Here is a 21,468-nt window from a genome sequence, read left to right on the forward strand (position 1 = left end):
ACATGATTGGTCCTCTATCACCTTCTAGAGGCAAAGCCAAGTATTACCAAGTATTACCAAGTATTACGGTTGATTGTTTTTCTCAGTATTCATGGATCTATATGCTAGAAAAACAACGTCAGACTTTAACAAAGTTCAGAGAATTTTGTGATAGGGTGCAATTTGTTCATGATGTGAAAATTGAATGTCTTTTCACTGGTGAAAAGCAGGTTTTTGTTTCACAGGAATTTGAACATTTCCTAGGTGAACAAGGGATAAAGCACAAGATTGCTGTCCAGGAGTCTTCATGGAACAATGATGTGTGTGAGAAGGTGAACACAGAGTTACAAAAGGGCATGAAAGCACAACTGCTAAGTGCAAGTTTGCCACAAGAGTTTTGGGCTGAATTGCTGAATGTTTATACTTGGAAGAGAAAATATTCCAAAGATGTAAAAGGTACGCCCTATGAGAAACTGTTCCAGAGAGAACCTTTTGTCAAACACCTTAGAGTTTTTGGGTCTGACATATGGGTGGAGACACCGCAGAGTACACGTGGTACACATGGCAATTTTATGGGTTATGTGAAAGGACAATACAGAGTTTTATTGCCTGACAATGATACAGTGATTCTCACTAGGGAAGGAGAACACACTGCTAGAAAGGAGAAAGATATTCTCCACAGTTATCCCATTTTTGCCACTTCAGATGTAGAGTTTGACATTGATATTGATAGTGATAGTGACAGTGAAAGCACCACTGAGAGTTCTGAATCAGGTGACACAGTTATTGCTAGAAATACACGTATACTGTCCAGACCATCGTTTGGACTGGAAGAAGAGAGGCCACTGTTCACTGTAGGTCACAGTTCTCCCAAAGAGGAGACGGTCAGTAAGGAAGACCTGCCCCTGATAAGCAGATCAGAGAGAGCTACGAAGGGTAAACCACCCAACAGGTATGCTCAGGGATTTGCCAACACAGCTGTTCCAAATATAGCTGTGGCTTGCATTCCACACCAGGTTACAGAACCTGAGATCTTGAACAGAGTACAGGGTTTGTCCTCAAAGGGCAAGAAACCACGCCTGAAGGTTGCAAGAGTCAACACTGTTTCCTCAGACCAAGGAAAAACTAGAGCTCTAATCCCATGGAAGAAAGGTATTCAGAGGTGTGAACTGGTCAGTCCAGGTGCAGGGAGTTCCAAAGGTGGAACTGGTACAACAGATGTATACTATGTGTATGACAACTGTTTGTTTAAGTCATTTAATGCTGCCCTTGCTTACGCAGCATCGATTACCTAAAATGGGGGTGGATGTTAGGATTTTACGTAACCGATGCTGGTTAGTGTGATTAGTATAAATCACATGAGATGTCTGAGAAGAGCGTGGGAACGGAAGACTGTCATATCTCTTCCGTCTGAGAGTGTTATTGGACTATACTTTCGCTTTTGCTGTATGCTTTCTGTTTTCTGCCAGAGTTTGGAGAACACAGACGGGATTATGGATTCTCTGTATATACTGTGAATAAAACGTAGTTTAGATCTACGGATGTCTCTATCCTCTTGCTGTGTGATGCCAGAAGACTTGTGTGCACTTTTCATAAGTGTCACAGATAGGCACTCTGGGGTGAAGGGACATGCCATTCCAGAGATGTGCCTACCGGGAGATACTCAGAGGTACTGTGGGTTTGCAGTCCCCCCAGGAGCGTTTTCCACACTTACGGGTGTTTTTCTCACTGTGTGTGATGCATCCTAGCTCCTAAAAAGCATGGGAGGGAATAAGGAGGACAGGGTTTCTTTTAATTTTTATTCATAGCAGTGGTAAAGGTAAAGGTAAAGGTAAAGGGACCTCTGACCATTAGGTCCAGCCGTGGCCGACTCTGGGGTTGCGGTCCTCATCTCGCTTTATTGGCCGAGGGAGCCGGGTACAGCTTCCGGGTCATGTGGCCAGCATGACTAAGCCGCTTCTGGCGAACCAGAGCAGCTCACAGAAACGCCGTTTACCTTCCCGCCGGAGCGGTATCTATTTATCTACTTGCACTTTGACGTGCTTTCAAACTGCTAGGTTGGCAGGAGCAGGGACCGAGCAATGGGAGCTCAACCCGTCACAGGGATTCGAACCGCCGACCTTCTGATCAGCAAGTCCTAGGCTCTGTGGTTTAACCCACAGTGCCACCTGCGTCCCATAGCAGTGGTAAAGGTAAAGGTACCCCTGCCCGTACGGGCCAGTCTTGACAGACTCTAGGGTTGTGCGCCCATCTCACTCAAGAGGCCGGGGGCCAGCGCTATCCGGAGACACTTCCGGGTCACGTGGCCAGCGTGACATCGCTGCTCTGGCGAGCCAGAGCCGCACACGGAAACGCTGTTTACCTTCCCGCTAGTAAGCGGTCCCTATTTATCTACTTGCACCCGGAGGTGCTTTCGAACTGCTAGGTTGGCAGGCGCTGGGACCGAACAACGGGAGCGCACCCTGCCGCAGGGATTCGAACCGCCGACCTTTCGATCGGCAAGCCCTAGGCGCTGAGGCTTTTACCCACAGCGCCACCCGCGTCCCAGTGGTAGACACTGTTTAAACCAATCAACCAGATAAGGAAGCATCATGTGCTGATCTGGTTACAATTGGTTCTCTCCTGACACTATGTGCCTCGTTTAGGCATCAAAGGTGGAGGGCAGTAGAGGAGAAAAAGGAAAGAAAGAGTGCCTGGAACAAAGGAATGATTTGCCATGAGAGGCTTTTGCCACCCTTGGGCTGATGGGATCTGGAGTCCAACTGCAGTTGGCAGGCCACAGACTCCTCTTCCCTGGCATAAAGCAACCAGCTCAGAAGGTGCTCCCTCATTATTGGTTCAGCTTTATTATTAACAATTCTGAACGTTCAGAATTTTCGCAATGCTGAAATGAAAACGGCACTTACTCAGCTTGGATTCTTTTCATCGTTGGGGACTGCGCAGAAGACGGCGACGTCACCCTGAGCCACAAGCAGGTGGGAGAGAGGGCAGCAGAAGTCAGACACTGAAAGGCAACGCACTACCACAAAGCCGCCATGCATTTATGCTCATATATACCTCAATGAATAGACTAAATGTGGAGGGGGAGGCTCCTGTTGCCAGAGGGTGGGCTGATTACCATGTGTTTAGTGGAGAGGAACACATGTAAAGTGTTTCTGTCTAGCTGTTATTTCTTCACTAAATAATCCTGGGTATTTATGGTTTGGGAAGGATGCAGAGAATTTTGTTAGTGATTCCTAGCCCTCCTAACGTAACTACATTTCCCAGGATTCCGTGTGAAGAGGGGTACCACCATTAACCTGGTTTCAAAATGTAACATACACTTGTGGTGAAAATAAGGTTAAGCAATATTCTAGAGACTGGCTTCATTCTCTTGCATTCATCAAATTCTGGCAACTCTTTCTGAAATGACCTTCACATAAAACCATCTTTTAAAGAAGATGCCCAGGGACCTCTTATAAGCCAAGGAATGCCACGTCTGATGGGCTTCAAGTACGTGACCTGCATGCTATTTAGACTGAAATTTTTTTTAGCATGAGGAATTTATCCAATGAATGGCCCCGTTGGTGTGTTCTACATACTAATGCCTTCATGATCACAACAAAAGGTAGTTTGAAAAATCACTTCTGACAATGCTGCTTTTCAGCTCAAGAAAAGTACATTGACTTTTATAAGCTTCTGAATTTACAATATCTCGTTTCCTAAAGGGAAATGCTCCTTAAGTAGGTCTTTGATTCAGTGATTTTACAGCATGCCTATCATAGAGCTCTCATGTTGCCGAATATGCCACCCACTAAATCTATTTTATTTCAGTGCTTTTGTCCTCGATGCAGACGGAGAGTGCACAGAATGCACAAATACCTGCGGCACCTTTTTATTTGGGGGGCCTCTGTGCCTCAGCACAGGTGAGTCATCAAGAATATGAGTAGGCTTGAATTTGGCTGTAAACTCAAGAGGTTTATCAGGAAAATCAAAACAAAACACAATTGAGCTGTATCTAACAATGCCGTCTTCCATTTGTGGAAAAGAACTTCAATTCTCCCCAAAATCAGTCATGGAGGCTCCTCCAAACTTCTGGAGTAGATTTGGGGGAATGTGGGGGGCGGGAATTATGCTTGCATTAGTAGGGCAGCTTTGTTGATTGGGTTGTATTCAATGTTACTCATACAGAAGCAGATCCATTCAAATGAATGGACACAACTAACTTATGTCCATCAATTCCAAAGGGTCTACACTTGAGTAGAACTTAGCTGGATACAGCCCAATGCGTGGTATCCAACTAAACTGTCACATCAGTGCACAAATTTGTCTTTCCCTTCTTCCCTTCCACGTGTGCCCTGCACCCTCGACACATCTGCTTTGGAGAGCTGGGGGAGCCCCTAGAACAGATTGGGGGGGGGGGGGAAGCTGCATTGCACAAGTGTGAATCCTTATGTAGCTCAGTTTTGTGCGGTGTATTTTTGTGTGTCTGGGAGGGGCAGGACAAAAAGGTATCTCAGCTATGGTAAAAGCCAGTGAAAAGAACTGCGACTTTCTTTGAAGAAGGAATTGGGAGTTTTTAAATGGTGTATCTGATGTCGCAGCCATATTGGTGCTGGAGCATAAGAACAGGACAAAATTTGCCTCAAAGCCCTCAGGAGGCAGAGGTGTACAGGGCCTGGCTAATCTGGCAGGTCAGGTGTTTCCTCACTAGGCCCTTAACCCTGACTCTGTCTGGCGATACAAGAATCGGAACCTGAGAGGGGATGTTAATCTAGCAGCCACATGACACAGCTACTTCACAGCTCACTTTTTAATATGACTAAATGAAGATTATTTGACACACAAGCCCCATTTAAATTTATTCATATGTATTAATATTCATAGCCCTCCCACTCCCACCCCTTAGCCTGGTCTTGTTTGTTGTTATACTTTTTATTAAACATGAAGGCATCAAGTATTTGGGCCACATCCAAATGAACTTGAACCTCCTTTTCATCTTTTGTTACCAACAACTTGCCCAAAATATTTCCTGGTGCACCACCCTGGGCCAGAGTTACTTCCAATAACCATTTTGTTTTATCACATTCTCTCCATTTATTGGTAGAGAGAGAGAGAGAGAGAGAGATGGTCTTGCTGTTAACAAAATTGCCCCCTCCTTTCAAAGACGCTTTCCCTCTTACTAGCTTTGCTGCTGAAATTTTGTTTGAAGGAATATGTAAATATGTCTGCTAAGAATATATAATAGCCTTAATCTCAAAAAAGGCGCCTTTTCTGGATTTCACAGACATGGTCATAAGCCCAGCATCAGCACAACGGCATGAATATTGAGTATGAATATTGTCACACACCCCCCAATGCCATGTACCTTGGTGAGGAGAACTGGGGGAAAGACTTCATTTCATCAGCCTTATCATCTGCATTGTCATCCACCTACAACCCAGAGAAAGAATCTGCTTTATTGGTGCAAAAGAAAAGTGAGAGGAAGGAACTGTAGTCTGTTAACATCTGGAACCGAACCTGTCCCCTCCCCAACATGCATGTGCTCTGCCACCATACCAGGGACAACGCAATGCGCCTGGACTTTTCAGGTATGGGAAAGGGCCATACCTCAGCAGTAGAACATTTGCAAGCAGAAGCTCCAGGTTCAATCTCTGGCATTTCCAGGAAGAGCTAGGGAAGGACTCCCGCCTGAAACCACGGAGAGCCGCTGCCAGACAGCGTACACAATAGTGAGCTGAATAACCCAGACAGCTTATTATGAGAACATGAGGCCTGCCAACGTTTCATATTTTAGTTGAGATTCCTCAAATAAGGTAACTCTTGGGATCCCTTCCAACTGTACAATTCTATGATTCTATGCCCTACAGTTGTGCAGCAACCTATTCCTCTTCAACCCCCCAGGACCACAAGCTACTCTCACAAAATATGATGGCCATCTGCAAACATCTCAAGGCCTGTTACATTAATAATAATAATAATAATAATAATAATAATAATAATAATAATAATAATTCATACCCCGCCCATCTGGCTAGGTTTCCCCAGTCACTCTGGGTGGCTCCTAGCAGAATATTAAAAACACAAACAAACATTAGAAGCTTCCCTAAACTGGGCTGCCTTCAGATGTCTTCTAAAAGTCAGGTAGTTGTTTATTTCCTTGACATCTGCTGTGAGGGCGTTCCACAGGGCAGGCGCCACTACCGAGAAGGCCCTCTGCCTGGTTCCCTGTAACTTTGCTTCTTGCACTGAGAGAACCGCCAGAAGGCTCTCGGAGCTGGACCTCAGTTGAACGATGGAGGTGGAGACGCTCCTTCAGGTATACGGGGCTGAGGTTGTTTAAGGCTTTAAAGGTTTTTATTTTATTTTAGTTTTTATTTTAGTTTTTTAGTTTTATTGGACTGTGATTTGATATGTTAACTGGATGTTTTTTATTGGAAAATTAATAAATGCTCTAACAAAAAATAAAAAATAAATAAATAGTGATCCATTTCAACGTTATTACCGCTTGGAAGGTTAAGATGTAAAATGGCTTGTTGACTGAAATACATTTAAATATATCACTTGAATTACCTCCTTTATCATCTTCTGAAAGTCAGCCATATTACTTTTTTCTGACCCTTCAGACGCCACTTGAAAACTGCAAAATGTAATATGATATATTAGGCAGATCTTGAAATTACCTTTAAACAGTACACCATTTTTTTCTTCTTCTGTGTGTCAGAACATCCAACTTCCAACAAACAAACAAAAACCTAATGGAAATTGTAATGCTTTTAGATACCTGGGACAATCTCAGCTAGGCTCTTGCTTGTGTGATGAAGGCACTGATTGGTGAAAAGTGCAAATCCATCTGCTTAGTTATCACTGCATTTTAGCATTGAAGGCAATTGCAACATAGATGAGGAAGCCAGATTATATTAATAGCTACGGTTGCTCAGCTAGGGCACATCCTCAGTCCTATGAATAACAAGCTATACAGTAGATATTCATAGACCTGACAGCATTCAGCAACCCCTCAGAATGGGAAGATTTGAAAATATTAGATTGGGAGAACGTGTGCTTTGGCAAAGAGGGTGTTCACCATGTATCACACATATTTCTCAATAATTGGATATATTTCCTACAACACTGTTGCTGCTTATCTTCCATTATTTTGGGGGGAAATTAAAGAATTAAAATTACATGGAGGGTATGCAGTAGCGGTGCTTAGTGAATTTATTATTGATTGAAACAATTCCATAAATGTACAGTAACACTTCACCGCAGAAGAAAACACATGCATACCAAATAATTTGATCACTGTCTAATACATTTCCCGTACCCACAACGCCAAATCTAAGAAAGGGATTGAGGCTCGAAACTTCGTTTTTTTTTACCTTGCTTATATCAGTGTAAATCCAGGGGAATTGTTGTGGTTTCAATCAATGAAATTAGGTTTGTATACCAATGTAAGTCATGGTGGTTCTCAAGTTACGATGTTGACCTTGAATCTTTAGAGAATTGAGTTCGACTGTTAATTCATAAAGTGGCCTTGGGCAGGTCACAGTATCCTAGTTTTAGTCAAACCAACTTATCTGTTGACATGATCAGACACTGCATATGGCAACCTCTCTTTTCAACTCTGGAACAGAGTACACCATTTGCTAATGCAATGATAATAATAATAATAATAATAATAATAATAATAATAATAATAATAATAATAATTTAAACCACAGCCACTCTGAGCAGCTTCGAACACACATAAAAGTATAAAAAAACAAACATTAAAAACTTCCTGATACAGAGCTGCCTTCAGATGTCTTCTAAAACTTGTGTAGTTCATATATTGCAATGTGAATACATTTCAATATTCAGAGCTTTGGAACATTAAGTTTCTGTAATTATGTATTACTATTGAATTCCATGGCTTTGAGCCAGACTAACTTCCTGTTTGCTTCTGAGTCCAATTCATAGCTTAAAACGGAAGCCCTAAATAGGTTGGAACATGAGTATTTGAAGGAGCATCTCTCCTGGCATCAGCCTGCCTTTTGTCTAAGCATCAGTGGATGAAAAGTGGGCTGAAAATAAATTTCAATAAATACATTAAATCAGTTAGTTGAATTTAGGAGCTATTGAAATTAATGGGACAAATTAGTTATGATTAAGGCCAGTGTCCAACGCACTCATTCTGTTAGTGCAAGGATTCCCACTTGTGCAATGGAAATCCTCCCTCCAGTCTTTGTGCATGCCCAGCACCCTCCCCAAATCTGCTCCAGAGGGTTGGGGAAACCCTCTAGGGCAGTGGTTCTCAACCTGTGGGTCCCCAGATGTTGTTGGACTACAACTCCCATCATCCCTGAGCTCTGGCCTTGCTAGCTAGGGGTGGTGGGAGTTGTAGTTCAACAACATCTGGGGATCCACAGGTTGAGAAAGGCTGCTCTAGGGTGTGGAGGTGTATGTGGACAGAGGAAAGGGATGGGGAAGTTTGCATCCGGTACACTGGCTGCAAATATTAAGTCATGGGTGGCAGGGAAGCATGCAGGTCCACTGCACCACAACATGCAGTGGTGCCCCGCAAGACGAATGCCTCGCAAGACAGAAAACCCGCTAGACGAAAGGGTTTTCCATTTTGGAGGTGCTTCGCAAAACGAATTTCCTATGGGCTTGCTTCGCAAGACGAAAATGTCTTGCGAGTTCCTGCAGGCTTTTTTTCCTCCCCCCCCCCCTTTTCCCAAGCCGCTAAACTGCTTATCAGCTGATCCGCTAAGCCGCTAAACAGCTGATCCGCTAAGCCACTAAACAGCTGATCGCTAAGCCACTTATCAGGTGATCCGCTAAGCCGCTTAACAGCTGATCCGCTAAGCCACTAAGCCGCTTATCAGCTGATCCGCTAAGCCCGCTAAGCCGCTAATAGTGCTAAGCCGCTAAGCCGCTAATGGGCTTGCTTCGCAAGACGAAAAAACCGCAAGACGAAGAGACTCGCGGAACGGATTCTTTTCGTCTTGCGAGGCACCACTGTGTATAGCTTTCCATAGCTGAGATTAGACACGAACCGGTAGCTAGCTGCAGCTTTCATTATAAGCAAGTTTGCGGCATGACTGAGCACAGCCTGCTTACGAAGGTTTTTTCACCTGCTTATGTCGGTCTGTGTTTCTGCTTCCACCTGCTTGGTGAAATTGCTTATTTTCTGTCTTGCTGGCTTATAGTATCGGTACTGCGAAAGGAAGGACTTAGCATCCGACTTCAAAGTGCGTGGAGTGAATGGCTGCCGACCATTGGTGAAACGTTCAGAGTGCTTGTCAAGGAGATCCCCGCTGCACACTTTGGGTTCAGGGTTCGGGGCCTTGTGAGGATGCTTGTTTGCAGTGCTGTCGGAAGAAGAGTTGGATGAAATTTTGGAGTGCAACCTCTGGAGACTCGATGTACTGACACATGAGGCTGGGTCTGAGATGTTGGAGGCTTTCAGAGCATCTTTCCTGGGAGGATTTGCAGCATTCGGAAGGGCTGTGTTTTGCCTCTCTGGAGTTGCCTGGGGGCCCGACACACACCTTTGTTCACTAGGTGTACACGAGGGTAGCCCAACGTTGTCTTCTGCTTCCAAGGTATCCTAGCAGGGATTAAAAAATACATACACAGAGAGTAAGGCTCCTTCTGCTTTATTTCATTAAAAAGTACAGTCTTTTATTCCAGCTTTAATGTGTGCAGAGGAGGGCAGTCAAAATAATAAAGGGTCTGGAAACCAAGCCTTACGAGAAACAGTTTAAGGGAGTTGGGTGTGTTTAGCCTGGAAACAAGGAAACTGAAAGCAGATATGATAGCCATCTTCAAATATCTAAAGGGCTGTCATGTGGAAGATGGAGCAAGCTTGTTTTCTCCAGCTCCGGCAGAGGCTAGGATCTGAACCAACAGATTCGAGTTACAAAAATGGAGATTCCGACTCAACATCAGGAAGTACTTTCAGGCAGTAGAATGGACTCCCTTGGAAAGTGGTAAATTCTCCTTCAGTGTCTCTCCTTCCTTGGACATTTTTAAACAGAGTTCGACAGCTATCTTTACTTGAGATTCCTGCATTGTAGGGGGTTCCACTACTTGACCCTGAAGGTCCCTTCCAACTCTAAAAAGTAAAGGGACCCCTGACCATTAGGTCCAGTCGTGACCGACTCTGGGCTTGTGGCACTCATCTTGCTTTACTGGCCGAGGGAGCTGGCGTACAGCTTCCGGGTCATGTGGCCAGCATGACTAAGCCACTTCTGGCAAACCAGAGCAGCGCACGGAAACACTGTTTACCTTCCCGCTGGAGCGGTACCTATTCATCTACTTGCACTTTGACGTGCTTTTGAACTGCTAGGTTGGCAGGAGCAGGGACCGAGCAACGGGAGCTCACCCTGTCACGGGGATTCCAACGGCCAACCTTCTGATTGGAAAGTCCTGGGCTCTGTGGTTTAACCCACAGCACCACCCGCGTCCCTCTTCCAACTCTACAATTCTATTATTTATATGATTTTTTCACACTTTTATTGTTCACTATGTATTTATTCTTTGTTAGCCACCTTGAGAGATGGTACATGAACAGGCAGGTTATTAAACTGAACAATAAACGAAATAACTTGCAACTTAATATCATCCCTTCAGATTTCTGGGGTTGTGATACTGCTAAAGGAGAAGCTCCAATAGCAGAAAAATTAGGAGGACCCGGTTCTTGAAAGCACTAGGCCCCAAGGCCAGATAGCATTTTTTTTGAGAGCGAGCGAGCAAACCAGTTAGCACTGAAACGGAACATTAAAAAACAGAATGCAGCACATGCACTACTGCCACACATACTAATATTATCAATGAAGTCCAGATTAAATACCTAAATAAATCACATTGTAGATTTAAGGCACCTGAAAACTAAATGCTTCAAAGAAAACACCAGGCGTGCTACCTGCTTCCTTTCATCTTTCTTCATAGATTCACCACGACTCCTATTAGTTGGAAGTCTTGTGTCCTATGTGCCCACTTCTTATTAAGGACTCTTAGGTGGAAAGCACACCAGTGTCTTGTGGAGTGCTGTAGCGTGGGTGGGTAGGGATGGCCCCGGGTGCAAAATTCTGAGGCAGTGCAACCCAGCACATCCACAACAGGCTCCCTCACCAAGGCCACGTGACTGCCACCCTCCAGAGCCACGAAGAGGCGAGCTGTGCTTGGGCCGAGCCTTTGGGGCTGTGGCGGCACCTCCTTTTCGTGGCCGGCAAAAGGAACCAAAACAGCACATTCTGGGATGCCCGTTCAGAATTTTTTTAAAACTGTGAAGAAACCTTCTCTTGCAGCTTCCCCTCCCATAGGAATTAGTATCCCCGCGATGTGTTTCCCATCTCCCGAATGTTTACCCACTCACAATTGGCATCAGTGCCGTTTGTTGGCAGAGAAACCAACTATTATTTGTTTGTTTATGGATTTCGCTTGGCCTTTCTACACGTAACTCCTAAGGTGACTTACAAACAGTCTGGAAAATAATGCAAATGAAATGAAAACGATTAACATAAAAACCAGCTAAAAATCCAACGGCAACGAAAGCCAACAACACAACCAGCAACAACCTGAAGTTATACACTGCTCCAAGGTTGGAAAAACAAAGTTTGTCATGGTGGCTAAAATATGAGAGAGTAAGGACAGGCAAATGGTGTCTGGGGAGGGAGGGAGGGCACTGCAGATTTGGGGTACCACAGCAGAGGCATCACTGTTCCTTATGCCCAAGGATGGGGCTTCCAGAGCAGTGCCTCATTTGATGACCTCAGTGCATGGGCAGGTTTACAGTAACGAGATAAAATGCTGGTGGCAATGGGGATTTGCCATGGTGAGACCAAGCCCTAAAGGAAATCTAGGGAAGTTGTGAGAGCTAACCTAGGACACATCTTTGTCTTAAACCAAAATTGTACTCATTGATCCCTCTTTTTAAAAGAAAGAACAGACGGATGCTAAAGGTGGTATTCGGAACTGGATTCCAAATTAGACCACTTCCTATCACTTCATAATAGGGTACCAAGAATACAGGCCTCATTACTATGTGTCCTCTTTAGTGTCTTCTTTCAACTCTATTTATTCCTGCTTCTGGTCTTCAGCTGTTTTTTATTTAGTGAGATACAAAGATAGCCTGAAAGACACATCATCAAAATGCAGATGCTGCAGCTTTCTAGTGTACTGGAACTTCTAGCTAGCTTCATCTGAGAAAGCTACTTTGCGGTGCCTTTGAAAGCTGTGATTTATTTTTCACTGTCTCTTAAGGGTAGTTTGCTTGGTCTGAATATGATCGCATTTCCCTCTGATATGACACTTTTTTTAATGGGCTTGAAAAAAGAGGAATGCAGAGAAGACATAAAAGTAGGAGAAGACAAGTAGAATGTGGAAATAATTCATTAAAAGATAGCAATACAAATCTAAGGTAAAGGACCCCGGATGGTTAAGTCCCGTCAAAGGTGCTCATCTTGCTTTTAGGTCAAGGGAGCTGGCGTTTGTCCACAGACAGCTTTCCAGGTCATGTGGCCAGCATGACTAAACCGCTTCTGGTGCAACAAAACACCATGATGGAAACCAGAGTGCACAGAAATGCTGTTTACCTTCCCATTGCAGTGGTACCTATTTATCTACTTGCATTGGTGTGCTTTTGAACTGCTAGGTTGGCAGGAGCTGGGACAGAGCAACGGGAGCTCACCCCATCACGGGAATTCGAACCGCCAACCTTCTCATCAGCAAGCCCAAGAGGCTCAGTGGTTTAGACCACAGCGCCACCCGTGTCCCTTTAATAAAAATCTATACCTACAGTAGAACTAGACAAAAGGGAAACATGGCTTGTCAACTTTTGAAGAATTGGGAGAGGGTTTATAAAACTTTTCATGTCCACAAACTCTCCCCTGAAAATCCCTCCTGCCATTTTTAATGGATTTCCTCTCTACTGCTGTCTCCAAAACCAGAAGAGGGAATAGCACCCTGGTGGGGAGAAGTATGGAATTTGCTTTAGAGAATTAGCAGACATGGGCTTGTGTACACTTCCTTCCTACTTGCCAATTCTCCCATGTAAGCATCCCTCTAAATCCCTATTACCTCCTATTGCAACAAGTGTTGGCGGTTCAACAGGGTAGTATCTCACTCAGCTGTTACTTGAGAGCAAGTCCCATTAAAATCAACAGGCTAGGAGTGCAAGAGTGATGTATGTTAGGAAGCAAACATACAAAACATCTAAAACAGAGTTGCTGGTTGGTAAGAAGAATGAAAAAGAATAGTACAAGAGTAGCCAAAATGGTGCCCTGCAGATGTTGTTGGGATACAACTCCCATCATTCCTGCCAACTGGCCATGTTGGCTAGAACTGATGGGAGTTGGAGTCCAACAACATTTTGAGGGCACCATTTTGGCTACCCCTGGACTACGAGATACATTATTTTGGGGAGGGGAGAGAGATGCAGACAGTCTTGTAATGCTGGAAACTATAGATAATGGACCAGACTAAGGAATAATAATGTGAATGATAGCAAAAAAGAAGAACAATTGCCTTGAAGTATGAAACAGAATGAGCCACACGTTTGAGGATGCTCAGAGCCAAATAAAAGCTCAGTATAGATAGATGTGCATTTTTAGAGGAGAAGCTTTTGGCCAGCTGTGGACAGCTGATAAGACCAACAATTGCTCTATTCTTGTTTCTGTCACCTCATGCCAACAAACAGAGCATAAATTACACAACTGAGACTTTGTGGTTATCATCTCAGTTTTGATATTATGTGATAACAAGCTATATTCCTCTCCACGCCACCCCACACCAAAGGAATTCCCGGGTGTTGTTTGGTTTTGGAAATAATTTTGACTAAAGATTTTCTTGAATTACAAAAGAACATGCAAAATCTCTCTTTTTTTATCATAGAGTCTCTTAGTTACATTCAAACACCAGTGATAACCATCCTGCTACTGTTTTATATCTTCCTATATCCGAGGTCTCAGGTTGAAAGAAAGATTTCCTCACAAAAATGAGATCAATCATCCCCACTCCAACAAAATCTAACACACTCTTGGCTGTGTACTCTGACCAAGAACTTTAAAATGAGCCATTCCACAGTAGGGATTGGCCTGTTCAGTATGGCTATTAAAAACAGATTGTTTTTAGAGGCATAGGAGATCTTGTCCTTCTTGTTATGTTATTTTGATGTGCTAAATATTATTAATACAATAAACTATACAACAAAAATTTGATAAAATCCAAAAGATCGGGAGTTCCCAAAATTTTGGCCCCATGGATCACTTGAAAATTGCTGAGGGTCTTAGTGAACCACTTACTGATTTTATCTTCCGCCTGTCAAAGCAGAATATAATCTGCTGTGCTACCTCCAAGATTTATCCGATGAAAATAGGGACGTCTAAGGAAACGCGGGACATTGTAGGATCAAATCAGAAACCAGGATGGCTTCTGTAAATCTGGGACTGTCCCTGGAAAATAGGGACACTTGGTGGGTCTCTGCTAGATGCTGTAGAATTTCTAATTGTATTTTCTTAGCTTTTGATTTTTTTTCTTGTACTGCAATTTGAATTTCATAGAATGCAATATAAAACATGATAATACAAAAGATGGAATAAAAATACAATTAAAAATCAACAAGAACAATTAATGCACTCTGCCCACCATTCATAGCTGCTTCTCTCATTGTTCATCATAGACCTGCCACTGAGGAACACCTGAATGAAGCCCATGGGCCACTGGTGATCCATGGACCACAGTTTGGGAACCCCTGCAACAGATCAGTCACCACTCAAATAACAAAGACATGAGACATCAAAATCGCAACAATGGGGCAAGAACAAAATAAAGTGTTTCCAAGTGAAAGAATTATGAAGTGCTCCTTAGCTGCCTTCTGACCTTCAGTGGGTCGATTTCCACAAATACACCTGCAGAACAGATCCCTGCACAATGAGAAGGAATTAGAAAAGTTGGGTTGCCGATAAAACTAGGGAGTCAGCACTCCTGAAGGCTTTGTCTGACTTTGAACTGCAGAAAGTCATTCAAGATTTACGGAAAACCATGAATCTGAACAGGCGACAGACACATCCTGTTCCTAGGGGACTCTTCCCATGGCTTCGATTCCATACTGAAGCATGAAACCAGAAGAAAGAAACAGCTAACCTTCAGCAAAACATATATATCTTTCACACAGATCCCACTGAGTGGTAGAAGCGCTATTGAATAACCCTGACAGCACAAAACAAACCACAAAGCTTCCTAGTTTTGCCTCTCTGCCCAGCCACCCAGACCCAGTCTTAAAAAATACTGTGATCTGCACAAATAGGATATGTTTTATTGAACAGGAGAACTTTGTAACACTTGCTCAACCTGATGAATTGCAACACGTCAAGGACACGGCTGTCATTTTTTCAGTGCACGTAGGTTGCTTTAAGAATTTCTGCATTACACGGGAAGAAGTAAAAAGACTTCTTTGGGGATAGCTATTTGGGGATAGCTCAAAGTGTATGGTACACACCACTTGCCAGTTTACAACATAGTATTTTGACTCAAAACATTGGGCTGAATCAGACTTAATGCTAAACTATACAGTGGTACCTCGGGTTACAGACGCTTCAGGTTACAGACACTTCAGATTACAGACTCCGCTAACCCAGAAATAGTACCTTGGGTTAATAACTTTGCTTCAGGATGAGAACAGAAATCGCACAGCGGCGTGGCAGCAGCAGGAGGCCCCATTCGCTAAAGTGGTACCTCAGTTTAAGAACAGTTTCAGGTTAAGAATTGACTTCAAGAATGAATTAAGTTCTTAACCTGAGGTACCACTGTACTGCAACCTTCTGAGAATGCACTGCAGGACCCCCAAGCTTCTGTGTTCCCTTCTCCTTGGACACAAGGAAATTGGGAGTTTTCACTTCTGTATTCCAAACCATAGTTTGCCATGCCGCCCTAACCTACAGAAACTGTGGTTAATCTTAACTTTGGTTACCAGAAAAACCAACTTCAAACCATAGTTTTGTAATTATAGTTTTTTTTTGTAATTTTGTAATTATAGTTTTATAATTATAGTTAAGATTAATCACAGTTTAGGGTTCTGATGTCATGTTAAACTATTTTCCTTTCTGTTTTAAAGTAACTGCAGTTTAGAATGTTGTTCGAACCCTAAATTCTTACTCCACAGTTTAGGGTTGGGAAAACATGCTAACTTGTGCTTAATCAAAAATAGAAGCAAATTCTTCTGACCTCTTCTTTGTAAGCTTTGCCCTAGGAGATAGGAGAAGGATTGGGGATGGGACATTTAGTTCTCCAAAGCTGATTCTCATAATGCTAAACCAGGAATAGGGAACCTATCGCTGTCTAGATATTCTTCAACTCCAACTCTCACCAGTCCCAACCAACAAAGCCAATGGTCAAAGCTGATGGGAAATGTAGTCCAAAACCCCCTGGAGGATCACAGGTTCCCTATCCCTGTGGCAAACCATAGTTTAGTGTTACATCAGAACAGAGCAGATGTATTTTAAACCCCCAATCTGGCATAGATCCAGCATTCCCAGGGGCTTTTCACGCTCTAAGGTTTGTTTATTCAATTTTATTGGACAACAAAACGAGTTATAGATGAGGCTTTCCATTTACATGAACAATTTTTCATACAGGCCAGAAAATTCTACTATATCATATTAGGATATCTTCAATAACAATCGAGCAATGTGCCTATCCAGTTTATAAGATGCTTCATTTACTCTTTCACATGGGCAACTATTGCAAAAAGGAGCTGGTGATCTCTCTGAGTGCAGGGATTCTGAATGGAAAAACTGGGATAACATGTAGCCTTATGTCTGCGGCAGGTAGATGCAACTGCAACACTAAATACTAATGCTAAAGCTAATAAATGCAAACTCGCTGATGCATGGAAGATTAGACGCCAGCACTCATCACTATTAATGAGAAGAGAATGCAAATGAATACCACTTAAAAAGAAGCAGAATAGAACAGAAAGTCAGGTGGATAATCAATGCTAAGATGGGCTAATTTGTTTGGACATTGATTTTGTTGGTTATCCAGGAAAGTGTATTTATTATACTTAGATGGAGTAAAACCTCAGAAATTTCTATTCATCCATCACTGACTGCTATAGTACCACAAAGTGCTTAGACAGTACAGATTCATATAGTGTAATTATTGAATGACTTTTCATTCTGTTGTCTGAATATTAAGATTCATTATAATTTACTTTCCTGACCCCCAATAGCTGAGAAATTATGAACAGCCTGATTTAGAAGATGAATGCCATCTAATATGTAATCTCTTACAGCAATCGAAGCAGATCCCAGTTAAATTAATGGAATTTAAAGATAAAACAGGTGAGCAGAATCTCCACACACCCTGCTTGTCGATGGAATGTAACACTGAGACAGGTTGCTCTGCTTGACACACACTGGGTGCCTGCTATAAGTAAGAATTGCATAAACCACTCCCTACACTTTTGCTTCTACAGATATCTTAGATTTGCAGCTTGATCCTGTGTGGTGCCAGTGTGGTGTAGTGGTTAAGAGCCAGTGTGGTGTAGTGGTTAAGAGCAGTGGACCCGTAATCTGGTGAACCGGGTTCGATTCCCTGCTCCTCCACATGCAGCTGCTGGGTGACCTTGGGCTAGTCACACTTCTCTGAAGTCTCTCAGCCTCACTCACCTCACAGAGTGTTTGTTGTGGGGGAGGAAAGGAAAAGGAGATTGTTAGCCGCTTTGAGACTCCATGGTGATAAAGCGGGATATCAAATCCAAACTCCTCCTCCTCCTCCTCCTAACCATGTCTACACAGAAGTAAAACAGATGAATAGGGGATCCATCGGTTTGTAGACCTATTACAAAAATATTGCCAATTTATATGCATAGATGACTCTAGGCATTAAGATGGCGAATGGCTGGGATCTCACCAGCACTGTGCTTTGCAGTCTGCCCAGATCTGGGGCTCATTGCAACAAACCCACAACTTGGGCCCCCAACTCACCCCTTAGGACCTGTGGTACAAGTGGAGGATCTCATTTCTCAACCCAACTCCCTCTTCCAAAACACTAACTGCACGGCATGAAGAAGAGGAGGTTCTAGGCTTATATAGATGATACTGCAGTGGCACAGAATAAGCTGTTTTGGCATCTAAGCACTACATAAATGAATGAATAAAACAGCTGCATCTAAGGCAGCCATAGGTGCTTCAGGGTGGAAGGTGCCACCATCCCCGCTTTTCCAGTTCCAAATATGCTGTATTTGGCAAGAGTTTGTTTATTATTATTTTCTTATTATTTATTGAATTTATGTACCGCCCTATACATGGGGGTCTCAGGGCGGTTCACAGATTAAAATCAAGATATAAAACCACAAAATATATAATAAAAATTAAAACAACAACCCAATAGCCCCCCCCCCCCACCCAAAAAACACATTTTAAAAATGGTATAGGATGTAGATTAGCTCAGGCAAAGGCCTGGTTAAAAAGGAATGTTTTTGGCTGGCGCCTAAAGGTGTATAATGAAGGAACCAAACAAACTTCCCTGGGGAGAGCATTCCACAGACAGGGAGCCACTGCAGAGAAGGCCCGTTGTTGTGTTGCCACCCTCTGGACCTCTTGAGGAGGAGGCACATGAAGAAAGGCCTTAGAAGATGATCTCAGGGTCCATGTAGGTTCATATGGAAAGAGGCAATCCTTGAGAGGTATTGCGGTCCTGAACCGTTTAAGGCTTTATCAGTTGTTATCAGTGTTGATGAATATTGACCCACATGGTTTCATCAACACAAAGTCCTGGGTCAGTTACCACTGTATCACAATGAAATGGCACTAGGAGTGGTCATGTGTTAAGGAAGGAGTGAGATTGTGCCCGCCGACAACACTCCTCCTCTTCCTGCATGTTTGACGTACAGTGGTGCCTCGCAAGACGAAAAGAATCTGTTCCGCGATTCTCTTCGTCTTGCGGTTTTTTCATCTCTAGTGATCAGCTGTTAAGCGGCTTAGCGGCTTGGGAAAAAGGGGGGGGGGAAACAACCCTGCAGGAACTCGCAAGACATTTTCGTCTTGCGAAGCGAGCCCATAGGAAATTCGTTTTGCGAAGCACCTCCAAAACGGAAAACCCTTTCGTCTAGCGGGTTTTCCGTCTTGCGAGGCATTCGTCTTGCGGGGCACCACTGTACATGAGGGCCCTAAGTGCACCATCACAAAGCTCTTCCACATGAGGAAGGTGAAGAAACGCACAGTATGTTGATGTCACGGAATTAGGCCTGTTATTCTGCATGTTAAAGGGAAACAATGAGGAGTGTTGAATATGCAGGAATGCCAATTTCAGTGGTATTCAGAGGCAGCCCAGTAACCCACACAATGCGTACTTGCCTAAAAGCAGTGTGTGTGCAAGCAAAAGTAGGCCTGTCTGAATTATGACTGACTCCCAGCTGCTCAGCCCCACTCCCTTACCCCAGAGCATTTCGGTGGGAGAGCTTCTGCCTCGCACGAAAGCAGGAAGAACAAAGTGGGCAGGAAACATTGCCTGGATAAACCTAGTTCTATACGGACACCATGCAATTTCAGTTCCTGTAGTGGACTTGATTGCAATTTTATTTTGAGCATCGTTCACAAGCTATTTCGGGAGCTTCTTGGGGCTATAAACTGAGACTGAAGTATTCTAAATAAATGCATTTAAAATGTCATATTCTACTTCTTCCTATCTCACTGGTAGAAAGAGCACTTATTTTTAAAGTCTCACATATGTCTTGTAAGACACCTGCATTATTGCAAACCCCACATAAACACGGTCAAAGCAGTAGTTTGCTAGCAAGTGCTGCAGAGCATCTCAAGGTTATAGAAGTATCTTCATCCATGGGCTAAGAAAGACATAACAACATTCTTGATGCGAGAAAATAACAGTGACTAAAAGATGAAAGCTCACATATTTTATCTGACATTCCTCTCTTCTTCTTCAAAACGGAAAACAGAAGTAACTACTGTGCATATTGCATCTCCAGCACCAACAATATTCCAAAGCACAATTATTTTCCAGAAACCTAATAATGTCATCACTCATATTGTCAGATACCAAATAGTCATGCAAGAACCAACCAGCTAATGGCCAGCATTATGCAGCAGCTGGATGCAAAATACACCCCGGTGCATATTTTAAACCGAAAATGAATCCCGTCAATTGTTTCTCCTGCTCTCATTGCTATGAAAACAACATTATTCTTCCAAGTGTTTGTCTTACAAAAAGATTCCTCTCCTGGCTAGCATAATTCTACCCAGTGCTAGTCAACAAGTGTAGCTATGAAACCAAAAGTTTACGAGAACTAGTAATTTGATGTGCTATTATTCAACACGACAATGAAAGCAATTAGAATGAATCCTTCTCTGACAAGAGTGGAATCAAAGGCCAATTAAAAAATAAAAATCATTATACCTACTTTTCTATAGGTGGCTGACAGTGGTCTTCTACTCTCCCTGGAACTAGATCGGGACCCATTTTTAGATGAAATCATTTCCTTTTCACATTTTTCGACTTCTTTCTTGAGTTTCTCTCTTCGCTGCTGGTCTGAAACTTAAGGTATGGAAAAATGAACCAGAATTAAAAACAGAGGGATTCATATTAAAGCTCCTTTTAGTAATTAAATTACTGACCTATTATGTGTTGTGATGGACTGAGGAGATTGAAAGTTTTGAGATATAGTCCAGAAATGTATACTGCTCAGTTTAATTATGTATCACATAAGTGTTATCATCACCCATCTGGGTCTACTACCACACAAATAGTTATGTGTAACAACTACAATTCTCCTCATCCCTGGCCATGATTGGTGAAATTGATGGGAGTTGAAGGCCAGCAACACCAGGAGGGTGAAAGGTTCCCCAGAACTGGAATAACCAAATACTAATAAACAAATAAAACAGTTGCTTCCTTAAAGTCAATTGGAATTTCATTTGTACATCAACAGTACTAAGATGAACTCTTATTTTGTTGTGGTTAACAGAAATGAGGCAAATAATATTTACTTGACAATGTCACGTATGTGTCATATATATGCTGAAGATGCCCCTCTGGCCTTTTGACAGATGAACTTTTAACAATACAACCTACTTGGAAATTATTAATTAATGTATGACAATTTTCGGTTGGTGGTTTTGTTTGCTTTAAAATTGGATTATTCATGTTGTTGTAACCCAACCTGGCAACTAATGGCAAAGGTTGGGCAAGGAGTCAAACCAAATGAATAAGTATCAGTCGGGCTTCATTAAGAACATATTAAACACACAGGTTGGCAGCTAAAGTTATATTTCGCTCTCATAATCAATTTGAGTCAAATGTAATCCAAGAAGCTTGGACTTCATTTTTCCTCTATATTGTTAACAGTTACAATGGTGCGCCGCAAGACGAAATTAATTCGTTCCGCAAGTTTTGTCGTCTAGCGAATTTTTCGTCTTGCGAATTATTATTTAGACAAAGGAAACAAAGTCGCGAGACGTTTTCGTCTTGCGAAGCAAGCCCATAGGGAAATTCGTCTTGCGAGGCAAC

The 21,468-nt window shown here is 42.9% G+C and overlaps 1 protein-coding gene across 3 annotated transcripts in view; it reads right to left on the bottom strand.

The window, feature by feature from the left end:
- SPATA7 (spermatogenesis associated 7) overlaps positions 1-21,468 on the bottom strand; it is a 53,762-nt gene that overhangs the window by 7,579 nt on the left and 24,715 nt on the right. For 2 of the 3 annotated variants that reach the window (XM_077924965.1, XM_028718076.2), the window contains 5 exons: positions 20,363-20,496; positions 9,075-9,550; positions 6,532-6,598; positions 5,327-5,391; positions 2,886-2,939 (listed from right to left, as the gene is read on the bottom strand). In XM_077924965.1, the coding sequence (XP_077781091.1) occupies positions 2,886-2,939; positions 5,327-5,391; positions 6,532-6,598; positions 9,075-9,550; positions 20,363-20,496 (796 nt within the window). The remainder of the gene's footprint in view (positions 1-2,885; positions 2,940-5,326; positions 5,392-6,531; positions 6,599-9,074; positions 9,551-20,362; positions 20,497-21,468) is intronic. The other variant, XM_077924972.1, reaches the window with a different exon arrangement.

This window comes from Podarcis muralis, chromosome 1 (assembly GCF_964188315.1).
Source record: "Podarcis muralis chromosome 1, rPodMur119.hap1.1, whole genome shotgun sequence".
Taxonomy (NCBI): Eukaryota; Metazoa; Chordata; class Lepidosauria; order Squamata; family Lacertidae; genus Podarcis; species Podarcis muralis.